The sequence below is a fragment of the Peromyscus maniculatus genome, chromosome 5, assembly GCF_049852395.1.
Source record: "Peromyscus maniculatus bairdii isolate BWxNUB_F1_BW_parent chromosome 5, HU_Pman_BW_mat_3.1, whole genome shotgun sequence".
In the NCBI taxonomy this organism is placed as follows: Eukaryota; Metazoa; Chordata; class Mammalia; order Rodentia; family Cricetidae; genus Peromyscus; species Peromyscus maniculatus.
Genome location: NC_134856.1, coordinates 137,738,429 through 137,761,912, shown reverse-complemented (window position 1 = coordinate 137,761,912; position 23,484 = coordinate 137,738,429). Strand labels below are relative to the sequence as shown.

The window sequence follows — 23,484 nt, the reverse complement described above, 5'->3', positions numbered from 1 at the left end:
GACCAGACCCCAGTCTCCCCATGGTCAGGAAGGAAGTGGTGAGGGGCGCGGCAAGTTTGCTCCCTGCCTGGGCATTCCTGCCCTGTTGGGTGTAGAAAGGAGGGCAGGGGGTCCAGGAAAGGGGCCTCACATCATCACATCCCAGGGACCTAAGTGGGAGTAGGGAGAGCAGCCACCAGGTGGCGCCCAGCCCAAACAATGTGCCTCACCGCAAGTTGAAGAAAATGCCCTGGGATTGAAGGAGAGTCGGCTGGTCCCAAGGAAACACAGCTGGTGATGCAGACCAGAGTGGGACTGAGCACTTACTGTGCACCGGCTTCAGGATTACCAACTTCAGGATTATTTCAGTACCCATACGTCAGTTTCCCAAATCTTCACAGCAACCCCAAAAGGAGGGTCAGGATTCCAAATTCAAATACCTGGAAGAGACTGTGGAGGAAAAAGAGAAAGAGGACAGGTATATATGCTCACACACACCCACACATTGTGGGTGTGCACATATGTATAGATGGGAACTGTGTGATGGATGATGTTTCAGCTTTGCAATCTCACCAAAGCTCTGCGTTCAGTAGGAGCCACACTCTCCATTTGGGTTTTTCTGGGCTATTGGCACACGGTATGATAGCATCTTGAGATGCTAGGTGGCAGTTGTTGCTAGACAGTCATGTGATCCTGTGTACTGACAGGCAACCCTCTACATGGGACTTAGTGGCTAGTATTTTTGGATACAGGTACCCTGTGAGGTATTCCAATAGGTGGCTTTGGCCAACTGAGCACAGGTTAGTCCATACTGCTGTTTGGTAGAGTAGGTGTAATAAATGCATTTTGTCTTACAATATTTTCAACTCGTGATAGATTTGCATGTACTCCCCAAAAGTCCAAGAGTGAGCGTGCACACATATACGCAGAAAGATCAGACTTGCATTTCGAGGTATTCAGTTGCAAAAGCTGTTGGCTTAACTCTGATGTAAGAAAGCAGCAGGTAGGATGGAGTGATAAATAGAAGTGAAGTTGGTCCCAGCACCGAGGGAAGCGGGACTGGCACACCCCCATTTACTGCTAGCACAGACTGTTCTGCCGCCCTTGCCCCATTTGGAAGGGCAGGGGAAGTCAGCATTTGTTGGACCCTGGATGCTGAGATAGGCAGCTAGAGAAGATGTTGCAATGAATATTCTGTATCTGGGTCTTCCCACCTGTACTTCAACCCAGGGCACTTTGCAAATATAAATTCCTGTCTTTAACCTGGAGTCAGTAGTGGGATTGTAGGTATATTTCAAAGAACTTCTGGGGCTGAAGAGATGGCTCAGTGGTTAAGAGCACTGGCTGCTCTTCCAGATCACCTGGGTTTGATTTCCAGCACCCACATGGCAGCTCACAACCTTCTGTAAACTCCAATCTAGTGAATGTGATGCCCTCTTCTGGCTTCCGTGGGTACTGCATGCACATGGTATCCCAACACACGCAGGCAAAATACCCATACACATTAAAATAAATAGTAAGAAAAAAATAGAACTATCAAGTCTACAGGTGCCTTTTAGTTGTGTGCTGGTTTCCAGGGAGAATTCCTTCCCCTCTGTCATCATCCTTCAGGCTCCCGAGCCTGCACAAGATGAGTGAATGCACGCAGCAAGTCTTCACTCAGTCTCTGGCTAGGACCCAGTGGTCCCGTTCCAGCCTGGACTCTGGATAAAGGCATACACGCTTGGTAGGAAGAGCAAATAATCTGACCAGAGAGGACAAATTACCAATGTTTCCGCAAGATTTCCTTTCTGATCCCCGACTTATCTCCCCCCGAATGCTGATAAACACTTCTAAGATGTAGCATTCCATTTCCCGAGCTGCCTTCAGCCGGGGGCGCTTGCAGCCCTGTTTTCAAACTGTGTGACAGCCTTTTCCTAAAAAACCTAAGCTTCAGATCCGCTCCTCAGGGAGATAGAGGAAAACAAGCCGCACCGTAGAATTAGAGCTGGCATCAGACTGGTACCATCCATTAGGCTTTCAGGGACATCCAGGAGTAGCCTTGCGGCTGCCAGATGGGCGAGAGGGGAGGGGAGGCTTGGTTTCTAGTGGAGAGCCTGGGACTGAATGAAGCCTGGCAGAGCTCCCCAGCCTGGAGCTTACGGTAAGTTCCTCATGTGCCCCTGGTTTGTGCCCCCCACCCCACGCCTGCCGCCCTCCCATGTCTCTGATCCCCCATGACCCCATGCCTATGACCCCTCCTAGGCCTGTGACCCTCCCATGTCTGTGATCCCCCATGACCCCATGCCTATGACCCCTTCCAGGCCTGTGACCCTCGCTAAATTAGCCAGTGCCAGCGGGGGAAGCAGTTCAAGTGAACACCAAGCAGAACAGTGAGGAGAGAACTGGAAGGGAGCACAAGGGCCGAGGGCGGGACCCGCACATCTGTCCCTGCAGCTCGGCCCCCTCGTCATCGTGCTGTCTCACGACTCTTTAATGTGTACATTTGGTGTCTGTCACTGCCACCCAGAGGGAAGACCCAGGAGGGACCCAGGCTAGTCTCCGCTATATACTGGACTGGAGCCAAAGAGTGGCACCCAGTGGAGCCCTGCCGGGAGCCTCCCAGGCCCCAGATTTCTGAAGCTCCTGCAGATAGCACCATCAGACCCTGAAAAGCTCCGTGCATTTGCAGAAAACGCAGGTCATCCCCAGCTGTATTTCTGTCCAGCTGTGGCTGAGCTATGTTGCCCACTCCCTGTAGCCTGGAGGATGTGCCTTTCCCAGCACAGTACCACTCCCTGGCCAGGGGGAGGCTGCAGATCTGGGGTAAGCAGAGGAGGTCTTCAGTCATTTGTCACTTTCAATGGCTTCTAATAGGACTCAAGTCCTACTGACATTTCCCAGACAAAAGCCCCCAATTAGCGGTGGGGCTCTGCTGACAGGAGCCTTCTCAGTACTCACCTCACACGCTTGAGCAGGCAGCACTCCTCTGCCTGTGGAAGATTACCTCCTTCCCTCCCTCCAGGCCCTGACAGGTCTGACTCCAGGGAAGTTGCTCGCTCACACGGAGGTGGCAGGCTGGGAGGGCTGCGACACCCTGCAAACAGGTAGTCATGGACTGTCACTCCTCCAAGGGCACTGGTGAACTGCAGCAGAGGAGGATGGCACTCGGAGACTGCCAGGGAGTTCTGACCTACCTGTGCAGCCAGGCGCACCTCCCTCTCCTGTTTGGCTCTTCCCTTCGCCTCTTGCAGGGAGAAAGTACTAGAGAGAAGGAAGCACAGGACAGGCAGAGAGATACATCAACTCTCTCTGTCCTGGTACTCAATGAAACCGCTTCCAGCTGGCTCCCAGGCTCAGCAAGATCCTGAGGCTAACCCACCCTCGCTGACCCCAGGAAAGAGCCACAGGGGCTGGACAGCACCATGAAGCACCTATTCCTTTGCCTCAGAAAGGAAATGATACCAGAAGTGAGGGAGCCCAAGGTAAGGGGCTGGGGTTCCCAAAGGCTTGAGTCTGTACAGAAAAGAGACCTTTGGAGAAGAACACAAGTTTGGGGGGCATGGCAATGGACTCTCTCCCGGCTCTCCCTCACACCAGAGTGCTTTCTATCAGCCTGGGAGAGACTTGGAGGCCACAGAGGAGCACAGGGAGGCCCAGCTGGAAGAGGAGTGTCCTGGAACCCTAGAGATCAGGGCCTTGACTGGACCAGCTCTGCCCACTGAAAGTAGCTAGGAACAGCTCAGCCTTTCCTGTGGGCACCTAGCCTCTGTCATGACTTGTGGGGAATGAGGAGGAGGAGGATGGGGAGTGGCCTCCTCCAGCCCTTGGTGTTCTCTTATCAAAGTAAATTTAAACTCATGGATCTCAGATCCTCCATGTGTCTGAGTCAGAAAGGGGTGAGGCAAACACAGTGCACCGGTGCATCAGCCACACTGACAGACAAAAGGCCCGTGTGTTCTTTGGGTAATTGACGCACAGAAGCTGCCTGCAGGGCCACCAGCTTGTGTCAATGGCTCCCACCTTCCCAGGGCAGGCAGGGAATGGGAGAAACATGTCTAGCCATGTCACGTCCATGCAGGATTCAGGTAAGATGTGGCAGGTGCAGAAACCAAGAAAGCAGACGTTGAGCATGGCATACTGACCTTATGCAGGCAGTGAACGGCTCTCACCGCAGCCAACAGAAGCCAGTACCTGATGCCAGCACAGCCGACCCAAGGCACAGTCCTCCTGATGAGCACAGCCGACCAAAGGCACAGTCCTCCTGATGAGCACAGCCGACCCAAGGCACAGTCCTCCCGATGAGCACAGCCGACCAAAGGCACAGTCCTCCTGATGAGCACAGCCGACCAAAGGCACAGTCCCCCCACACTGTCAAGAGCTGACCAAAGCAAGACAACATGGAGTTTCACACATGCATGTGACCACAGGGTGCACAAGTTCCCCTGGCGTGTGGAGAGGAGCTGTCTGCCAATGAACTAGAGGGAAAGGAGCTGCAGAGGGGACAAGGGGAAGGAGTGGAGAGAGAAAGGGAGTGGGAGAGGGAGGTAGGAGTGGGTGCAGAGGAGTGGGTCCCTCGGTGATACCCACCCCTCCTGCCCGCTTCCTCCAGCTCTTCCTTCCTGGTCACCTGCTACATGTGACTTCTTAGTTCACTGCCAAACAAATGCCACTTTAGTTCAAGCTGATTTGCAGTGGGCGTCCCTCAGTTACGTCTTGAGTCCGGCTAGATACAGAAGCATCACCCTCCGTCCTTTGTCCACCCTTCCCTGGGCTAGGCTTCAAGCTTCCACAGTTAGAGACACCAAGGCCGGAAGCTGCTCACACACACTATCTCTCTTGAGGGCTCACAATTTCCGAGCTGACAAGGAGAACCAAGTTAACACTCAAGCAGAGTATTCGGCATGGGGCCTGGTGGGGTTGCTCAGTGGCCCGGGTATCTGGGCTCCTCAGGATTAGGAGAAGAGCTGTCTTGCCCTGCCCAGGCTTCTGGCTCTGGTCCCTGTGGAAGCAGCTGGAAATGGAGGCGCCACACAGGACGCACAGCAGAGAGGTCAGAAATGATGCAGGCATGGTGACCACATCCTTACCCTTGTTTGTGGGGTCAGTCCTCAGATATTCCAGAAATAACAAGTAGACAGACACTGCGGATGATCAATTTCTAGCTGGTAATGCTGTTGCTATAAATAGGACCTATGTAGCCTCATTTTGTACAGGCTGGTGGAGTTGACTATTGGCGTTACATAAATACAAGTGAGTATTGGATTCTGGGGACATCTGTAGCTCCCCATGTGCACAGACCATCAGGAGCAGAATTACAGCCACCATGCCTCTGACTCACTATTTTTCAGATGCCCAGATCTGAATGAGCAGAGGAGAGGAAGTGATCTTTGGATCACTTCAATGATAACAGAGAACGGGCCCCAGGGTTTCAGCTCTGTACCAATCAGTCCCAGAAAGGCACTAGCAAAGTAGACCCCCTAGTGCCTTCCCGATTATCTGTCCCCAAGCCAGCAGAACTGCTGAAGGTGAGCATTTCATCAGAGCCTCTCTGGCTCCTCAGCATCCCATTCGAAGACTTAGTGTTATCATCGTCTGTCACCAGCAACGTCAATACAATGAATATTCTGTGCTTCAGAAAAGGCCACACATCCTATGGTAGTTCTCCTCCAGAGATGCCGATGAGTTTCATGTCCTGGGACTCCTGAGCCTGCCTGCCTGCCTGCCTGCCTGCCTGTCTGCCTGCCTGTCTGTCTGTCTGTCTGTCTCTCACAGCAGTGCAAGAGGGCATGATCTAACTTGAGGAAGAGGGAGGAGGAGATGGAGCTTCCAGGCACTGAACACAGATTCTCAGTGCATCTCCCAAACGCCGACCTTGCAGTCTGCCTCCTGGCCAAACATAGGATACAGAGGACTTGTGCTGAGATGGAACACCAACAGCTCCTGGGAAACAGGAGAGCACAGACCTGTGAGGATACCAAGTGCATCAGATTTTATTGTGTAAAACATCATGACCAAAACAACTAAGGAAGAAAGGGTTTATTTTGGCTTCTGGCTCCAGAGGGTTAGAGTTCTTAACAGCAGGGAAGACATAGCCTCATGGCAGGATCAGAAGTGAGGCTGGATATGAACCCTCAAAGCCCGCCTCCAGGGACTTACTTCCTCCAGCAAGGCTGTACCTCCTAAAGGTTCCATTACCTCCCCAAGCTCCACCAGAGGATCAAGTGTTCCAGCATATGAGCCTATCAGAAACATTTCTCATCAAACCACAACACTAAGTGCTGTCAACCTGCACCCAGCTCTTATGCACAGCTAGCCCCAGGTCAAGTCTCCAAAGAGACAAGAAGTGTTCCCAAGCCCACTGCGTGCAACTCACACCATGCTGCTCCACAAAGAAGACACCGGAGAGGTATGTGAAGGTGAGACTGTGATGCTGAGCCCCAGCACAGAACCAGAAGGGGAGAACAGAGGTAGGCGGGTGGGGAGGGACAGACAAGCAATTCCATACAGGTCCACTTCGTGGCAAAGACCTGAAGGTGACCAAAGACGTTTGGAGGCTTCATCTTCATGATGGGCCTCACTGGAGGTCACATCCAAAGCCAGTGAGCAGGAGGCAGCATCAGACAGCCCAGGGCACAAGGACTAGTGGCAGAGGAGTCTGGCTTTGTGTGACCTCCGGCAAGTCCTACACAGGACAGGAGGGGTGGACATCAGCACCAAGTCCCAGCTGAAAAATGCACTGTTCTGAGGCAGCTCCGTTACCACAGACTCAGGTGCCTGCTGTGGCTGCTGTACTGTCTGTGCTGTGGAGTGTTTGGATGACTCCTCAGGAAGGAAAGGGGAAATGGCTGTGCTCAACTGTGGCATCTCTGGCCCCAATGACACGTGCCTTCCATTTCTCAAATCCCAAGAATCCCATTGCACATTCAAGCCTGACCCAACCATGTGGCTTGCATTAGCCAATGAGACACTAGCAAATATAGCACGAGCAATAGTTTGATGAGTTCACGGTCATCGGGGCTTGCCTTACAGCAGGACAAGCACCATGTTGTAAATCAGTTCACAAACCTCATGAAGTATGACCACAAAGAGAGAGAGACGGGGGCTTCTTGTACTTCCAGTCTAGCTCAGGCCCAGCTGAGAGCAGCCCACAGGTGACTCAGCCGCAGAGAGCCAAAGAACCACCCAGCAGAGCCTTGTCAGCCACAGGATCCCGAGAAGAAACATTTTGTTGCATGGGGGCTAGAGAGATGGTTCGTGGTTAAGAGTGAGCACTGTTCTTGCAGAGGACCTGAGTTCAGTTCCAGCACCCACATCAGATGGCTCACAACCACTCACAACTGCGCTTCCAGGGAACTCGATGCTCTTTGACCTCCAAGGGCACCTGTACACGTGTACACATAAACCCATACAGGCGTACATACGTACATATAATAAATATGTTTGTAGGGTTTGTTGATTTAAGATCTTGTGTTTAAGGTAGATGGTACCCAGGAACAGACAATTAAAACAAAGAGGCTGGAGGATGGTCTAGAAACCTCTTCTCAGCGCTGTAGAATGAACCCAGGGGCTCCTGGATCCTAGGCAAATACTCTACCATTAAGCTGTATCCTGTCTCCATGCTACTTGTCTGTGGAAAAGCAATCTCATGACTAAATCCCCAAATAATTATGTACTCATGAACCTTAGCTGCCTCCATTAACATTATCCAACAAGTTCACATCAACAGGTGCTACTGAAACTGTAGTCAGGGCTTCCAACCTACCCAACCCAGCCATGCTTCAGTTAGAAACCTGTCTCCAGACACCAATAAAATCAACACACGCACACACATGCTCATATACACATACACATACACACACACACACACACACACACACACACACACATGCTCATACACACACACATACACACACACACATACACACACACACACACACACACACACACACACACATGCTCATACACACACACACACACACACACACACCAAGCAGCTGGGGTCATCAGACAGGAGGATGCATACTTTGTTGAACAGGCTGGCACGGGCAGTTCACTCCATCTCTGCCTCAGCTCACATGCACTGTGTAAGGACCAGCAGGACTGCATGGACTGCTGCTGTCTCACTAGAGTGAGAAGAGCAAGCCTGGGGACAGGGAAGGAGAGCCCTGGAATGTCAACAAGAGCTGTGGCCACCACAGAAAACAGCAAAAGGAAACAATAATTGCTGTGTGCTGCAGCTGACTGAATGTCCCCCAAAGGCCCATGTTTTAAAGGCTCAGTCCCCAGTAGAACCTAGGGCCTAGTTGGAGGTCCTGAGGTGACTGGCGTATGTCCTTGTAGGGGCCTGTGAGACCCTGGCTGCTCCCCCTTCCTCTCCTGCCTCCTAGCTCAGGCTGTTGGTGGTTTTCTCTGCCGCATGCTCCCATCATGATGAGCTGCCTTGACATCACTTCCTAGGATGCAATCAATCATCCATTCATGTCCTGGAACTTTCCAAACTGTGAGCCAAAATAAACCCTTTTAAAATAAGAGAATCATCTCAAGCATTCAGTTATACTGAATGGAAAGCTGGCTAATGTGTTGTCCGAGAGACGAAAATGATGCCTTCTTAGATTTCCACATGGCATCTGAGAGCTTTCCTATCGCTTGTCTCGTTTAGTCCTAACAACAACCCAGTGGAGTGGGCAGGGCAGGATTTGCTGTCCTTGTTTCATAAAGGGAGCTGAAGTAGGGCAAGTGTCCCTTTGAGTGGGACCACTGATAAAATGAGAGTTCATTAGGTGGCATGGCTGTCAGGTTGTCCGAGGGGAGGGTGGGAATGAAGGGACCGGACCCCGATCCGGGCCCAGTCTCTAGGCAGACCAGTGCGGGGCTGGTCTAGTTTTTGAAAAAGGTTTCGGATGTGAGCGTGTAGGAAAGACAGGGGATGAAGCACTAGAAACAGCGAGAAGGAAGAGCCAGGGCGGGGTAGCTCATCCGACCACCCTTCATCCCATGGCCAGGGAGCCCTAAGGAGGGGCAGTGCACGCGATTGTATAACAGGGGTCGCTGTGTGAGGGTTTTCTCTCCCTTTCTTAGAGGGACAGAGATGTCATTTATCCCCTAGGACATGGCGAGGTCCGTATGACCCTCAGGCCAGGATACCCAGGCTGCAGAACCAAGGCAGATGACCTGCCAGGGTTACAAAACAAACTTCCCAAGTGCCTGGCACCTCCAGTGGGGGAGGGGATCTTCATCCCTAACACACTGTGCTGAGGAAGCTGAATGGAAGACTGACAGGCTGGGCAGAGGTGGGGTCTACCCCTCTCCCCACCACAACGAATAGGGGAGAGGTGACATGGAGGAATGGCTGGTGCCTTACCTGCTCTCTCTCCTCCTCTTGGGGACTGAAAAGATAGTTACTTCCGATCTGCGTCAAGAGCTGTGTTGTTAAAGAGCACTCATAATTAGAGCAGGTAATTCCATCTTTAATAATCAGCCTGTTTGTCCCTCCAGCCCACTAAGCCCTCTTCCTCCCCCACCCCCCCATACCCATTTCTATTTCCATCCCCACCCCTCCCTGGCGGGAATTCCTTAAAGCAACCCTGCAAGCTTTCACGGTCATTTTTTCCCTTTCCAAACAGGCTGGGGCTGATGGTGGGCTTTTCTGTTGCCTTTGCCATTGGGAAGGTTCTCTCTGAGCAAAGGCTCCACAGGGCCAGAGAGAGGCTGGTTGGTAGTGTGGCTAGGTGTGAAAAGCCCCTACCCAGTCACCCTCTGGCTCAGCCCTCTTACTGGCCAGATAAGAGGGAACTTCTCCCCAAACCCTAAATGACAAGGCTCCATCCATCCGTCTGTCCTCTCCAGTGAGTGCAGAGAGGAGAAGACTGTTCTTCATGATGAATAGTCTCTGGCATGTCAGTGAGACTCTTGCCCTGCAGCGCCCAGCCCATGCCAGCCTTTGCCGTCTGCAGGTTGGCAGGGGCTGGAGGAACAGGCACAGATGGAGCACTTAAGGAATGGAGACCCCAGAGACGGGAGAGAAGTGGCAAAGCAAATTGCTTTAGCTGTTCCAGTGTGTGCTGTTTTCTTAAAATATCATTTTCATCAAAAAGCAAACCAAAATTTCCAAAGTCCTTAGCACTCAAAGGAAAAGGAAATCACTCTGAATCCATCCGCTCTGGGGTAGTTTCTAGGAGGCATTCGCTTATGGTTGTCTTTGCATATTCATATAAATCTTAATCCATGGAACAATTGGCTACAAGATACAAGTTTGTTTTGTTTTGTTTTGTTTTTTGTTTTTTTCTTCTTTCTGTTAGCCAATCTCTGTCTGGAGCCCCGGCTCCTGCTCCATTTCTGAGGAGCAGACACCTCAGCCCAGCTCAGAGTACACACAGCCACTGCCCTGGTACTGCAGTAGTCAGGGTCTGCCGCACAGGCAGAGGACCTCCCACTCATGAACCCGTCTGTACCCGCATCCACCATGCCGCTCACTGTGCAGGTGCTTCCATGAAGTCCCTCCTTCAGGTCACTGCTGCTCGGACCCTCAGCCCCACAGGAAACACCTCAAAACACAGCTGGCCTCTTTCCCACTCTTTCCCAGGCACTGGCCTGGAAGTCCCCAAACCACTTCACAGGTAGAGGCTGCAACCCAAGCCCAGTGCTCAGGTAAACCTATGGGATCATCCAAGACCTCATACATGGTGGGGCTAGGAAGGCCAGCCATACTCTTTACAAATCGTCAGGAAAAGCACTTTCTTTCCCTGCATCCCGAGTCCCCATACCATCTGGGTTTCTGTTAGCCATCCTAAGGCAGAGAACCCCTCAGTCTCCTCTCACTGACCACCCAATATATAAGGCCCCTGTATCTCCCAACCAACTCTCTCTTCTAGGTACCCTCGCCAAGATCTGGGGAGTGGTTCCTAACTTCAGGGATGGGAAATGTTGCCACCATTCAGGGCTGTCAGTGAGGTTAAGCAGTGTGTGCATGGCACGAAGAAACCTGCAGGAAGGTGGGGTTGAGGCAAGGCGCCAAAGAGAAGGGCTGCTGGCCACGGCCCTGCCCCCCTTGCTCATGACGCTCTGACACAGTTTACCTTCCCTGTCAGCTGAGGGCGGCAGTGCTGTCCCTTCCCCTGGGCAATTGATGATGAACAGTCTGACTGCTTCCTGGCTGCCGGGGAGGGTCTTGGGTGTCAGCAAACGCAGGGATGCCCTGGTTCATCTTAGCCAGTGCCGTGTGTGCACATGCCCTGCCCTCCCCGCCAGCCCCCAGAGCATGTCTGTGGGGCATTTTCTTGATCAATGACTGATGTGGGCAGGCTCAGCCCACCCTAGGTGATGTCACCCCTGGGCAGGTGGGCCTGTGCTGTATAATAAAGCAGGCCGAGCAAGTCACGGGGAGCCAGCCTGTAGCCGGAAGTTTTCTCTGGTCCCACCCAGCCCTGTGGTCCTGCAGCCACTTATAAAATAATCATTCAGAGGCTTAATGTTATTTACAAACTGTATGGCCTATGGCGGGCCTCTTGCTAGCTAGCTCTTATATCTTAAATTAATCCATTTCTACTAATCTATGTTTTACCACGTGTTCCGTGGCTTTACTGGTCTGCTGGCATGTTGCTCCTTGGGTGGCAGGGTGGCATCTCTCTAGATTCTGCCTTTCTCTTTCCTGTCTCTCTCCTTGGATTTCCCACCTGCCTCTAGGCTGCCTTGCCATAGACCAAAGCAGCTTATTTATTAACCAATGGGAATAACGTATATTCATAGAGTACAGAAAGACATCCTCAAGCACCAGCCAGTAAGGAACATTTCTCCATGGTCTTTTCTTCAGCCCCGGCTTTAACTTGCTCTGTAAATTGTAATCCATAAGCCAAATAAAGCCTCTCCTGGTTTCGATCAATGTGTATCACAGCTACAGAGAGCAAACTAAGACAGAGACCATTAACTATTAAAAGCACAAGTGATTCTGATGGGAAAGAAGAAGTCCCAGGAGGAGACACTGGGACCACAGCTAGTGAACACTGGCCCAGCCCTTGGTTGCTCACGTGAGTTGGTGGCCAAGGACGGAGGACCAAGGCTGGCTGATGGCTTGGCATGTCTTGAATGCCCTTCCCTCCCCTGCTGATGTGGGCAGGCTCAGCCTCTCTAGGTTATCTGCTTGGGTCCCACAGCTCCCTGTTGAAACCCAGCGTTATCTATGAGGTACTGTGATCTGCAAGGCTCTTCCATGAAGCAGCCCTCTGACTGTGTGATATAGCCCACATTTCCATGTCCCAGACAAGGCCACCCAGCCTCCTCTGGGCAAGGGTGTGAGAAGCCCTGGCCCCAGCAGAACAGGGACACAGGGAGCTACAATTCATTCCCAGGATGGAGCCTGAGTGTCCTTGCTGGGAGCTGAGAGGAGGACAAGGTCCCCTCATCACAGTATAGCAGTACTGGTGGAATTTCAGATTTAGATTTGCAAATGCCACTTAAAGGACAGCTTCTCACTCGCGCATTTCCACATTTCATCACGAGGCAGGCCATGGGCCTGTGTGTCCCTCTCTCCCTCCCCACCAAAGCTAACAGGAAGTATCCCTCTGGTCTTGATGACCCCTGCATCGTTCCCTTGGTCAGGGGTCCTTTTTCTGCCCCTACCCATAGCCACAGTTCCCAGAGCAGTTCACCCTAACCTGCAAATTCTCCTTGGGAAAGGACAGCACTGTCCCCGAGGCAGAGTGAAGGAAAGGGGTGAGAGCTGTCCCTCTCGGATCATCACAACAGGGACAGTTTGGAGCAGAGAGGCATTGGCCCCGCGGAGGGACTTAATGAAACATAAGATAATAAATCCTTGTACAACCACTGTCCCAGAGGGACCAGCTCCAAGATGCCTCAGATACTCAAATATCTTGAATGCCCAAGACCTGGTATAAGATGGAACATTGTCTGCATGTAATGCATACAGCACACTGCCCTGTAGTTTATTTATAATCCTAACTCAATGTCAGTGCTACCTAACTAGCTATTATACTGTACCGTTCACAGAGTTTAAAAAAATAATATAAAATAAGGCTTCACTTCTTCAATACAGAAACAGCATTTTGTTTTTCTGACTATTTTCTGCCCACAGCCAGTTGAACCTGCCCATGCAGATACAGAGGACTGACTGTAGTTTTGTGGGGACAAACCAAGCTGCTGGGAAAACCATAGTTTCAAGTCCTAAATGAATATCCTTCTGCAAACGGGCTCTCTGCCTCTTTTTGCCTGCTCTGTGTTTGATGGATTTGGGGGGACTAGTATCAAGAGCAGATGCCCAAGTAACCAGACTGGTGTCCACAGTCGGGCTCTGTGGAGGCCAGGCCAGCCACCAGAGGCTCCTACTGAAAAGCTTCCTCTGGAAGCCAGAGATTGGAGGCTTGGCCTTGTCTTCTGGGAGTGAAGTGAGGCAAAGGAAGAGGCACCTGCCTCTACATCACCAGGACTGTCCCTGAGGGGAGCTCCAGCCTGTCCCCTGGCACCTCCAGCAGCACCAGCCCCAAGTGTGGTGTGGAGCAGCAGAGACAAAGCAGCATGTTCCTCACCCCAGCCTGCTGCTGAGCAGACCAGTGTCTTTCCAGCTCCTGCTGCCCCCAGCCACAGGGTGGGCTGACTGTGGGTCACAGGGACCATCCCAGCACCTCTCCTCAGACCAGTTACACAGCCTAGAGGAATGTCCTTCCAGGTCTTTCTTCTGGGGCTCTATGTCAGCTAGGGTTCCTATCGCTGTGAAGAGACACCATGACCATGGCAACTCTTATGAAGGAAACATTTAGTTGGGGCTGGCTCACAGGTCAGAGGCTCAGTCCATTGTCATCCTGGCAGGAAGCATGGCGGCACACAGACAGACACGTGCTGGAGAGGTAGCCAAGAGTTCTACATCTAGATCCAAAGTCAGCAGGAAGAGAGAGTGGCACTGGGCCTGGCTTGAGCATCTGAAACCTTAGAGCCCAGCCCCCAGTGACACACCTCCTCCAGCCAGGCCACTCCAACAAGAACACACCTCCGAACAGTGCCAGTCCTTGGGTGTCTATGGGGCCATTTTCATTTACACCAGCACAGGCCCCAAAGCCAAGCTGGCTCATTTGGTTTTCTTCTCATTCTTGGCACAAACAAAACAAAAATAAAAACATTTCCTTTGATCTGTTTCCTGTACTAAATAAACGCTCACTTAAAAACTGAGTCCTGAGTCTTATTCTCAGAGTACACCCCTAAAATGTACAAACACCAGGCTTTATTCATCTTAGACCCACCCTTGAGAATGGACCTCCCTCCGGAGAGCAAAGGCAGGAAGCTGCTGTGATCTCCAGGCTCAGCAACACAGGCTGAGCCTGGGCGGAAGCTACCCCAGCAAAAATAGGAGAGGGAGGAAGAGATGGTCAGCCCAAGGAGGACTCGAAGCCTGAGATTCACGAGGGCCTGACGCTACTGACCTCAGAAGTGACACACTGAGCAGGTGAGGCGCTTGCCTCTGTGACCTCCCAGCACTTGGGAGGCTGAGGTAAAAGGCTGTCCCAAGGTCAATGACAGCTTGGCCACAGTATGAGAGCATGCCTTGAAAAACAAAACACAAAACAGAAAAAAGGGGGAGACACTGACCACAAGGGGGTGCTCACCTTGGCCCAGACACCAGTAAGATTCAGACGGGCAGGCAGGATGGACAGACTGGTTGGGGCCAGCGCTGAGTGAGGAGGTTTCTGAGGAAAGGTGAGCCTCTGTCATCCGTCTCTTCTCCCAGAACTCAACAGACCACTCAGTCACCAGCCCCAGCCCGAGTACAAGAACGGTAGCCTTCCGATGAATCAGCAAGCTCAAAACTGCCGCTGCCTCCCAAGAGATTCCAGTGGGGCTGTGTTTGCTTGGGAACTCCTCACAGGCCTGGCTGATGACATTTTAGTCTGAAGTGCTTCCTCTCAGGTCCTCCTTTCCAGAGTCCAGTGCCGTGACTGCCCAGTGGCTTCTTTCATCCCATCCCACATGGTGCTCCCATGCTTCTCAGAGGTTTGTTGGGTATTGTTGAAGCTGCTCCCAGGGGAGATAACCAAACCATCACCCCTGGCAATAGTTAGCTGTTGTTTTATACATAATCTCAACAAGTGTAGTGCCTGGTGACCTGGCTAAGGTTACCAGTTAAGAATGGCCATTTTAAGAAATAAACAACAAGTGCCTCCAAGACTCCAAAATGAAGCAGTTTCCCAGAGGAGACCAGGCAAGTGGCTGGGAGAATGGGCACACCAGCTGTGAGAGGAGCCCTAGGAAGGTGGAGGGTGCTACACCAGAAACATGCCACCTCCTCTTTGTCCTCAGGTTGAATCAGATGCTGAGGCAAAAGCAGTTAAAAAATAAATAAAAATAAAAATAGCCGGGCAATGGCGGCACGTGCCTTTAATCCCAGCACTTGGGAGGCAGAAGGATCTCTGAGTTCGAGGCCAGCCTGGTCTACAGAACAAGTTCCAGGACAGCCAGGGACACTCAGAGAAACCCTGTCTCAAATATAAATGAAAATAAATAAACAAACAAACCAATCCCCAAACCAAAAATATGTTCTGTAAGAAGGGCATCTTCAGCACTCAGAGGAGAAGTATGAGCCCATCTACCCCACACACAGGGAGTCTCTTCACCCCCAAACTTCACCACCCCACCTCTGTTTGACACTAGTGATTTCATAGTGAATCCCCAAACACTGAGAAGAAACAGAAATGACTTCCCCACGCTGTGGTGGTATTGTGTTCCCCAAAATATTGTGCACCCTAATAAACTTATCTGGGGTCAGAGACAGAACAGCCACTAGATACAGAGGCTAGAAAATGGTGGCACACACACCTTTAATCCTAGCATTCCAGAGGCAGAAATCCATGTGTTCAAGGATACAGCCAAGCATGGTGATTCACGCCTTAATCCCAGGGAGTGATGGCAGAAGACAAAAAGATATATTAGGCGTGAGGACCAGGAACTAGAAGCATTTGGCTGGTTAATCATTTGGCTGGTTAAGCTTTTAGGTTTTGATCAGCAGTTCAGCTGAGACCCATTCTGGATGAGGACTCTGAGGCCTCCAGTCTGGGGAAACAAAACCAGCTGAGGATCCGGCGAGGTGAGGTAGCTGTGGCTTGTTCTGGTTCTCTAATTGTCCAGCACTGACCCCAATAACTGGCCTCAGGTTTGATTTTATTAATAAGACCATCTAAGATTGCTGCTACACCACGCACCACAGCAGTTTCAGCAAAGTTTACAAAATCCTGGGGCTCCATGCTCCCCATCTCCCCAGTTTCCCCTCAACAGCTGCCAATGGCTGTGACGGCAGGAGGATGTCCTTACCCCATCTCTCTCCGGTCTCTGCAGACAGGCATCAGGAAAGGCATGCATGCCACTCAATAACTACGTAATGGGACAGAGGTCTCTGTGAGCTCACAGCCCTGTGACCTCTGCCAGTCAAAGGCGGCCTCGGAGGCCCCTTTTATAATCTTTCCAATGACTTAAATGCGTGAGTACACAAAGCGCCCTTAATGGAAGGTCACTCTGGCTTGTATAAAAAGCTGTGTAAACTTCATCTCTGCATTTACTCAGTACCAACCTTGTTTAATTTCCTGCCTGGGGATGTGCAGGGAACGTGATCAACCCTCTCAGGGTTCTGACTATCTTTCAGAAAATAAACTGTGGCTTCCCCATCAATGGCTCTCCCAAAAGGGCAGTGTACCCCTCTAACTTTGTCAAAAGAAAAGACAGCTTGACAGCATGCTCCTTATAGACTGGGTGGACACTCCCAGGCTGTGGAATTTGAGGCACCCTCATACTGCAACCCAGCTGTGTGACCTTGGAAGTGACCTCTTCCAGGTTCCACCTCTTGCCGGGGGCGGGGACACAGAGGCACAGCAGTGCCATCGCAGGAACGCTGAAGTCCGTTTGTGCTCAATTTGTGCACAGAGGCATGACTAGCAACTATTCTTCCTCGAGAATGGCACAAGTGAAGTCAACTGCATGCCTTGGTGGCCCAGCTCCTGCAGTGCCAGGTGTGTGGGGGGGCTTACACAGCACGGAGAAGGAGCTAGTGATGTCAGGGACCCCAGCATCAGAGATGACTTTGTCCCCACCAAGAGCCTGCGGTGTTCCAGGGACCCTCCCTTCACACCAAGCCCTCTTTATATACCCATGTTCCACAGCCATGTCCTAGAAACACAACCTGCTACCAGAGCAGGGCTAGGCATCCGTCTGCTCTCAAGCCTCCCTTTACAACCCAAAGGTGTTTTCCTGCCCAGAATGCACTGGGGACCTCGCACCTGAGTTGCCCACCAGCTGTAGGAAACCCACCGCCTGGGCCCTTATCTAGCCAGGCTGGTACTCAGTGTAAGTAGACAAAGTAGGCCTCACCACTTCCCATACAGTGCTCAGGAGCAAGTTCCAGGCCAAGACCCAGACCTAGCCACCCGAGCCTTTCATTCAAGCCACACAAGGACCCAGAACAGAACCTCCATTCGGCCCCCATGCTGACCACCACGTGGGTAAGGTGATGGTGAGGCCTGTTCTGGCTTGGCATGCCTGTAGGACCCCAATTCCCATCAAGTGCGGTAACAAATGGGTCAGGCCTACCGAAAAAGCAACTCCTGCCCCTGCTGCTGCGGCCCTGTGCCAGTGATGGCATCCTGTGCTCACAAGGATAAGTGCTGGCACCTCTCAGAGCCAGCTTTCCCATCTGAAAAGCCAGTTGTTGCTTTAAACAGTAGCCAGATGTAGAGGCCGAGGGGCCCACGTCCTTTATGCACATAGGCTGCTTGCCAGGACTAAGGCTGGCAAGGGTGGCAGCTGAGCAGGTATGGGCAGGGCTGAGTCCTGCTGTGTCCTAACTTGTACATGGCCCCCTCCTCGTCCAGGGAGGCTCCCCAGAACCCCTACATGGGACTGCAGAGGCCATTGGAGCACTTTGGCACATTGTTCAATTTGGCGCTTGGGGCCACCACGTCAAGTCAGACAGAGGGTGCAGAGGCGTCCGCACTACTGAGAGGAGCTTGTGAGAATGACTTCTGGCCTGCCACAGCCTGGCCCTCTTGCAGTCCTGCCTGTGGCCAAGAGCCCAGTGTGCAGTGGGAGCGGGGAAGAGCTAGCTCCTCTTCCCATTGGCTCATTCAGCAGACAGCCCAGGTTTCCTGAGGCACTCACTACTTCATGTGAGGAGGAAAGGGGGCAGAGAGACAAGACATGAGCATGGCTGATTGTGTAAAGCTCTCCCCCAGTTGGTGAGGTAACAGAGCTAGGTAAGGAGTGAGAGAGACATCTCGAATGTGAAACAGAAAGAAGCGTCTGCCCTTGCACACCCTGAGGGCCACTGTGCCTCTCACCTGCAGCGCCTGCCTCTGGCCTTGCTAAGCAGTAACTTCACAGGCAGCCCGTGGCTGTTGAGCTGGCAGCTGTGTGTTCGTTTGCCTCGTGCATGAAATGAGGACTTGCCGACACCGCCCCCCCCCCCAGTCCCACTGACTGCCTGCTTCTGCTGTGGCCACCAAGCCTTTGCCAGGACTATCAGTCTGAGCCGCCAGTGGCCAGCTCATGCTCTCTTCTTGCCTCTTTATGGGAGAGCAGAGCAGGCAAGAGTTGCTGAGCAAGGGACCAACTCATGTGGAAGCTGAGTACTCACAGGCCCTGTGTGAACAACTGTTCTTCAGGCACCTTTTGCTCAGGTGTGCCCAGCCTGAGCAATGGGCAGCCAGTTACTGGGCCCTACGCAAACTGACCACACCCCGGGGTGTGGGGCAGGGGGTATACAGCCAGAAAAGCAGAAGGGAGGGGAAAGGCAGGTGTGCGTGTTCCGCGGCACTTGGTCTCTGAATCAGGCCGTGCCTATTCTAGTTTGCCTCTCTGACCAAGCCCTGCTTAGAGAAGGAGAGCATTTATTTGGGCTTACTTCCTGGTCACAGGCCATCACTGAGGGAGGGCAGGCCAGGAGCTGAGGCAGAAGCCATGGAGGAATGCTGCTTACTAGCTTGCTTCCCATGGCTTGCTCAGCTGCTTTCTCGTGCAACCCTGGACCACCTGCCCAGGGTTGGCACAGCACACCCTCCACATCAGTCATTAGACAAGAAACTGCCCCACAGACATGCCCACGGTCAATTTCCCAGTTGAGGTTCCCTTTGGGGGTTCCCAGATGACTCTAGCTTGTGTCAAATTGACAAAAAACTAGTCAGCTCACCCCTCAATTGAATGCTCTGTCTGATGGCCTGTGGCTGGTGATTAATTAGCTGTGTTCCACCCTCCCCCCAAAAAAGGTGGACTGGCACTGAGCCTGGCCTCCCTTGCTCCATCCACAGCCCGGCTGTGCAACCTTGGCAAGTAACATCATTCCTGGGTTCCAGATCCCGTCTAGGGTAGGCAGAGGTGCCACAGCACTATGACAGTGTGGGACATTAACCCCGAACCTATGTCCTATATTCAACTGTGGGTAAAGACATGACAGCAGCTACCAGAACTACTCTGCCACGAGAGGCAACTCACTGTGCAATAGCCCGGGTTCAAATCCCAGCTCCTTCAATCCCAGGTGTGAGTGAGGCTTTGCAGACAGGGAGAAGCAGCTGGGAAGAGGAATTAAAACCCCACTCCCCTACCGGCCTTCGCTGTTCCTTTTCCTCTCTCTCCCTCTCCCCTCCTCAGTATCCTCTGGTGAGCGGTGAGAGGCAAGGCAGGCACAGTGCTGCCCTCGTCCGTTCTGGTCCTCATCCATTGGTTCGCAGCTTCTCTCAGGGCAGTGCTACAAATCCTGTCACCTCCCTGCCTCCCGCCCAGGACAGAAAGCGCTAGGAGCTCAGGCTGGCTCCAGCTCAGGCAGGAGCGCAGCGGTGGGAGCGCAGCAGGACAGGCTCGCAACGCACCAGGCATCTAGACAAGGGACTGGAGAAGCGGCGGATCCGTGAGCACCCCGAGTCCAGCGCAGAGCCCCACAGAGTTGCTGCGGCATTCATCTACACCCTTTGCAGCTGCTGCAGCTCAGGAGTGCTCCGGAGCTCACCCCAGCTAAAGAGCGACTGAAAAACGGCGAGATGGGCCAGGGGCTCGGAACTCTGTCCTGGTAGCAACAACCAGAAGCGGGAACGCCCGAGGTGCGGGGTTGCCGAGGCTAAACCTCTGGAGCAGCGGACGACCCCGCTCCCACCCCCGGAGTCTCAGTGACCTAGCCGCCTGCTGGGCACCGAGTCTTCCTCAGGTGCGCGCAGTGGGGCAGGAGGGGAATGCCATGGGGGCGCTGAGCGGCGCCAGTCTGCCGCAGAAGTGAGGTGGTCCTGCCGGGGTCGGCAGGACTCGCGGACCATGTACGGCGACGTGTTCAACGCCACCAGCGGCCCGGAGGTGGCGGGAAGCGGCGCGCTGGCCCCGGGAGCCACGGTTAAGGCAGAGGGTGCTTTGCCTCTGGAGCTGGCCACTGCGCGTGGAGTTCGGGACGGCTCGGCCACCAAGCCTGACCTGCCCACCTACCTGCTGCTCTTCTTCCTCCTGCTGCTGTCGGTGGCTCTTGTCGTCCTCTTCATCGGCTGCCAGCTGCGCCACTCGGCCTTTGCTGCGCTGCCCCACGACCGCTCGCTGCGCGATGCCCGTGCGCCCTGGAGAACGCGGCCCGTATAGAGCAGACTGAGTCAGGGCCTCTAGGCGCTTGGTCTTGGCCTCGCAGAGCCTCCAGCAGAAGCAGGGAGTCGCTGGCCCCTGGAACACTTCGCCTGGACCTAAAGACCCTTTCGGACCTGAAGAAATAAGGGATGGCGGGAGAGCCGTTAAGAGGTCGTGTGGTGTCCTGGTCCAGGTGACTGAAAGTACTCCCCAGGAGAGTGGCTCCTCCGTCCCATATAGCGGGCCCTGCCAGGAAACCATCCAGAAAGAGGAGTGCCCACCCGGATGGACGATGGACGCAGGAGCCTGGCCTGCCTGGTGAGTTCCTGACTTTGCTCGCAGAGGGGCAGCAGGCACCGCGAGTGAGCGCGGGACTATCGAGGAGCTGCTTGTCCGAACTGGACTTCCCGGCCCTATGGCCGTCTCCCTGCAGCTGCTACCAACCCTCCTGCTCTTTGACCCTGGGGATCCGATAGAGAAATGATGCAAGGTTTCATTGTGTCCAGCTCGGGTTCAAGTACCCAGTTTCCTTTAAGAGCGAGGGCCAAGGGGCCCGGTGGAGGGGCAAATGGTCACAGCTGCAGGGTGCTGCGAAGGAGAGTCTGCACCTCATGCCACCACGGGCCATATTTCTACAATAAAAACTCATCAAATTAATTAAATCCAGCGCTGAGAACACTGATCATTGGTCACACCATTTTGGAAAGGGAAGATGAGTGGGTCCATCCCCATCTCCTTTCCTGCAAGGGCCAGGTTGGTGTGAGCATATGGCCTCCTCTCTGGTTTTCCCCAGCATTTTACTTGCTCTGGAAAGTGTTTGTTTTGTTTGTTTTCTGGCAGACTCCAGGGATAACTTCCATCTGACCTGCTGAATAAATTCCTGCTCACAGGACCCCATGGAGACCCTCTCTGTGAAGTAGGTCCTTCCCTCACACCTTTGCTCTCAGAATTTGGGGGAGCCTGAAGCTCCTGAAGCCAGGGGTTGGTGAAGGTAGGTCCTGAAAGTGGGGAGACAGCACTTCCTCCCAAGCAGACAGAAGCCAGCCCTGAGAACCCCAAAGAAACCGATGCATGGGGGTGAGGACAAAGAATCAGAGGGTGAGGAGCTAGGTCCATGACGACCTTGGCTATTTTCAAAGTTTGCCTGATTCCAGGGAGGCGGTTTGTTTTTGAGCCAGGGTCTCACAGCCCCGGCTGGCTTGCAACTCAACGGAGGTCTACCTGCCTCTGCCTCTTGAGAGCTGTGATTAAAGGCATGGGCTACCATAGCAGGCCAGGAAGTTATTTTAATGGGCAGGTAAACTACTTCCAGGAGCCACTTGGCTTAAAGAAGTTCACTTCACTTGAGCTTCAGAGATGTTTTTTACTGAAGAAGAATTTGACATGTTAATCCAGTTAATGCTAAACCATGCTGGAGTCATGGGAGCTTTGAGAATCTGAAGCAGGAAAGCACATTAACCCAAATGCACAGAGAATTCTGCAATTTATAGGGATTTAAGACATGTTCTGATGGCCAAACAGGAGGCTCCGGGAGACTAAGCAGGGCTCTCCACCACGCCTCCTACGCCTATCCGAGGAAGTTGGGGAGGTAGCAGGAGGAACTAGGAAAGCAGCGTGGTTACTCACAGCCAGGATCTAGAGCTCCCTACTCCAAGATATCCTCAAAGCATTTTAGATTATTATTTAGAAATGGAGCCAAACATCTCCAAGCCTTCTATAAGAATAGCCCAGCTAATCCACATGCAACTTGGTTGCAGAGGAGACTCCGTGAGCATAGATATATAAACCACAAGCCCCTAGCTGGCATACTAAAATCACGTGCATGGGGCTGGGGACTAGGAGGGGTAGGGATGGCATGTAGGAGCAGGACATTCCTCTACTGCATCCCAGTGGTCAGCTTTGAAGGTGGTATGCCGAGTCAGAGTCCACACTCCATTTTGACCCTCCAGTTTCATGTGCCAACTTGTCTCTCAAAAGCCATATGACCTTGTATGAACTATTTAACCTATGTCCTGTGGCCTCTTCTGTGAAATGAGTATGGTATCACCTAGCTCTTCCAGGTAGCATACTAAACCAGTGTAACAGACTGAACAATGCTTGCACAAAATGAGTTATCAAATGTTAACTATTCTTAAATTGAGATACAGACTTGAGGCAGTGCTGCTGAGTGGGAAGCTGACTCCCAGACAAGGTGTGCTCACCAGACTTCTGTGGCCACAAGAAAGAGCAATGGCTGGCCCCCTCAGAAGAGCATGCCTGAGTAACAGGCTACAAAGTTAGTTACCTGTGGTTCCTGGACCACTATCAGCTATAGCCACAGTGATCCAGTACCATTGGGATCCCTTCATAAAATATTGAGCATGGTGACACATCTCTGACTCCAGAACATTGCAGTGGCTACTTGCAATAGATGCTCCTGGAATACATTCTCAGATCATTGGGCCTACGTGGAGCTGGAATCTAGAAAGCAAGCTGAGTCGGAAAGAGCGTCATGTGCCAGCACTGCTATTCTGAATAACTCCATTCCATTCCCTAAGGTAGTGGTGGGCTAGCTGAGCAGTAATGTTTCTTCCTTATGTTGGACTGGGATTCTCCAGGAGCAGCAGGATGTAGCCGAGTTCCCATCTGTTCTCTGCTAATATGCAAGCAAGTGGTCTATAATGTGATGACTACAATTTAGTATTGTATACTGAGTGATATGTATGTTCTCCCCAAATTCATTATGTTGAGGTCCTGATTCCCAGAATGGCTGCATTTACAGGGAACTGGAGCTTCATGAAGACATGGATGAAGCCCTCATCCATATCTCGTTCTCTGTAGCTGAGGCTATGTGAGCACATACAGAGATGCTGGCCATCTACAAACCCTCATGAGAAACCGACTTAACCAGAGCCTTGAAACTGGACTTCTAGCTTCCAGAACTATGGGAAAATAAATTCTTGTTTA

At 52.5% G+C, this 23,484-nt stretch overlaps 1 protein-coding gene and 1 long non-coding RNA gene across 2 annotated transcripts; one reads left to right on the top strand and one right to left on the bottom strand.

Moving 5' to 3' along the window:
* Nucleotides 1-2,822: 2,822 nt before the first annotated feature.
* On the bottom strand, nt 2,823-6,973 carry LOC107401193 (uncharacterized). The gene is made up of 3 exons (XR_006072925.2): nt 4,104-6,973; nt 3,156-3,222; nt 2,823-3,055 (listed from the first exon to the last, which is right to left on the bottom strand). It is a non-coding gene; the product is annotated as an uncharacterized LOC107401193 (long non-coding RNA).
* A 12,756-nt stretch (nt 6,974-19,729) lies between these two features.
* On the top strand, nt 19,730-23,481 carry Smim32 (small integral membrane protein 32). Its single transcript, XM_042278568.2, has one exon. It carries the CDS (start codon nt 20,245-20,247, stop codon nt 20,554-20,556), a length of 312 nt encoding a protein of 103 aa, XP_042134502.1. The 5' UTR covers nt 19,730-20,244; the 3' UTR covers nt 20,557-23,481.
* The last annotated feature ends 3 nt before the right edge of the window (nt 23,482-23,484 follow it).

What these genes read in the sequence shown, in the direction of transcription:
- Smim32 (XM_042278568.2), top strand. Translation starts at nt 20,245, where the DNA reads ATGTACGGCGACGTGTTCAACGCCACCAGCGGCCCGGAGGTGGCGGGA.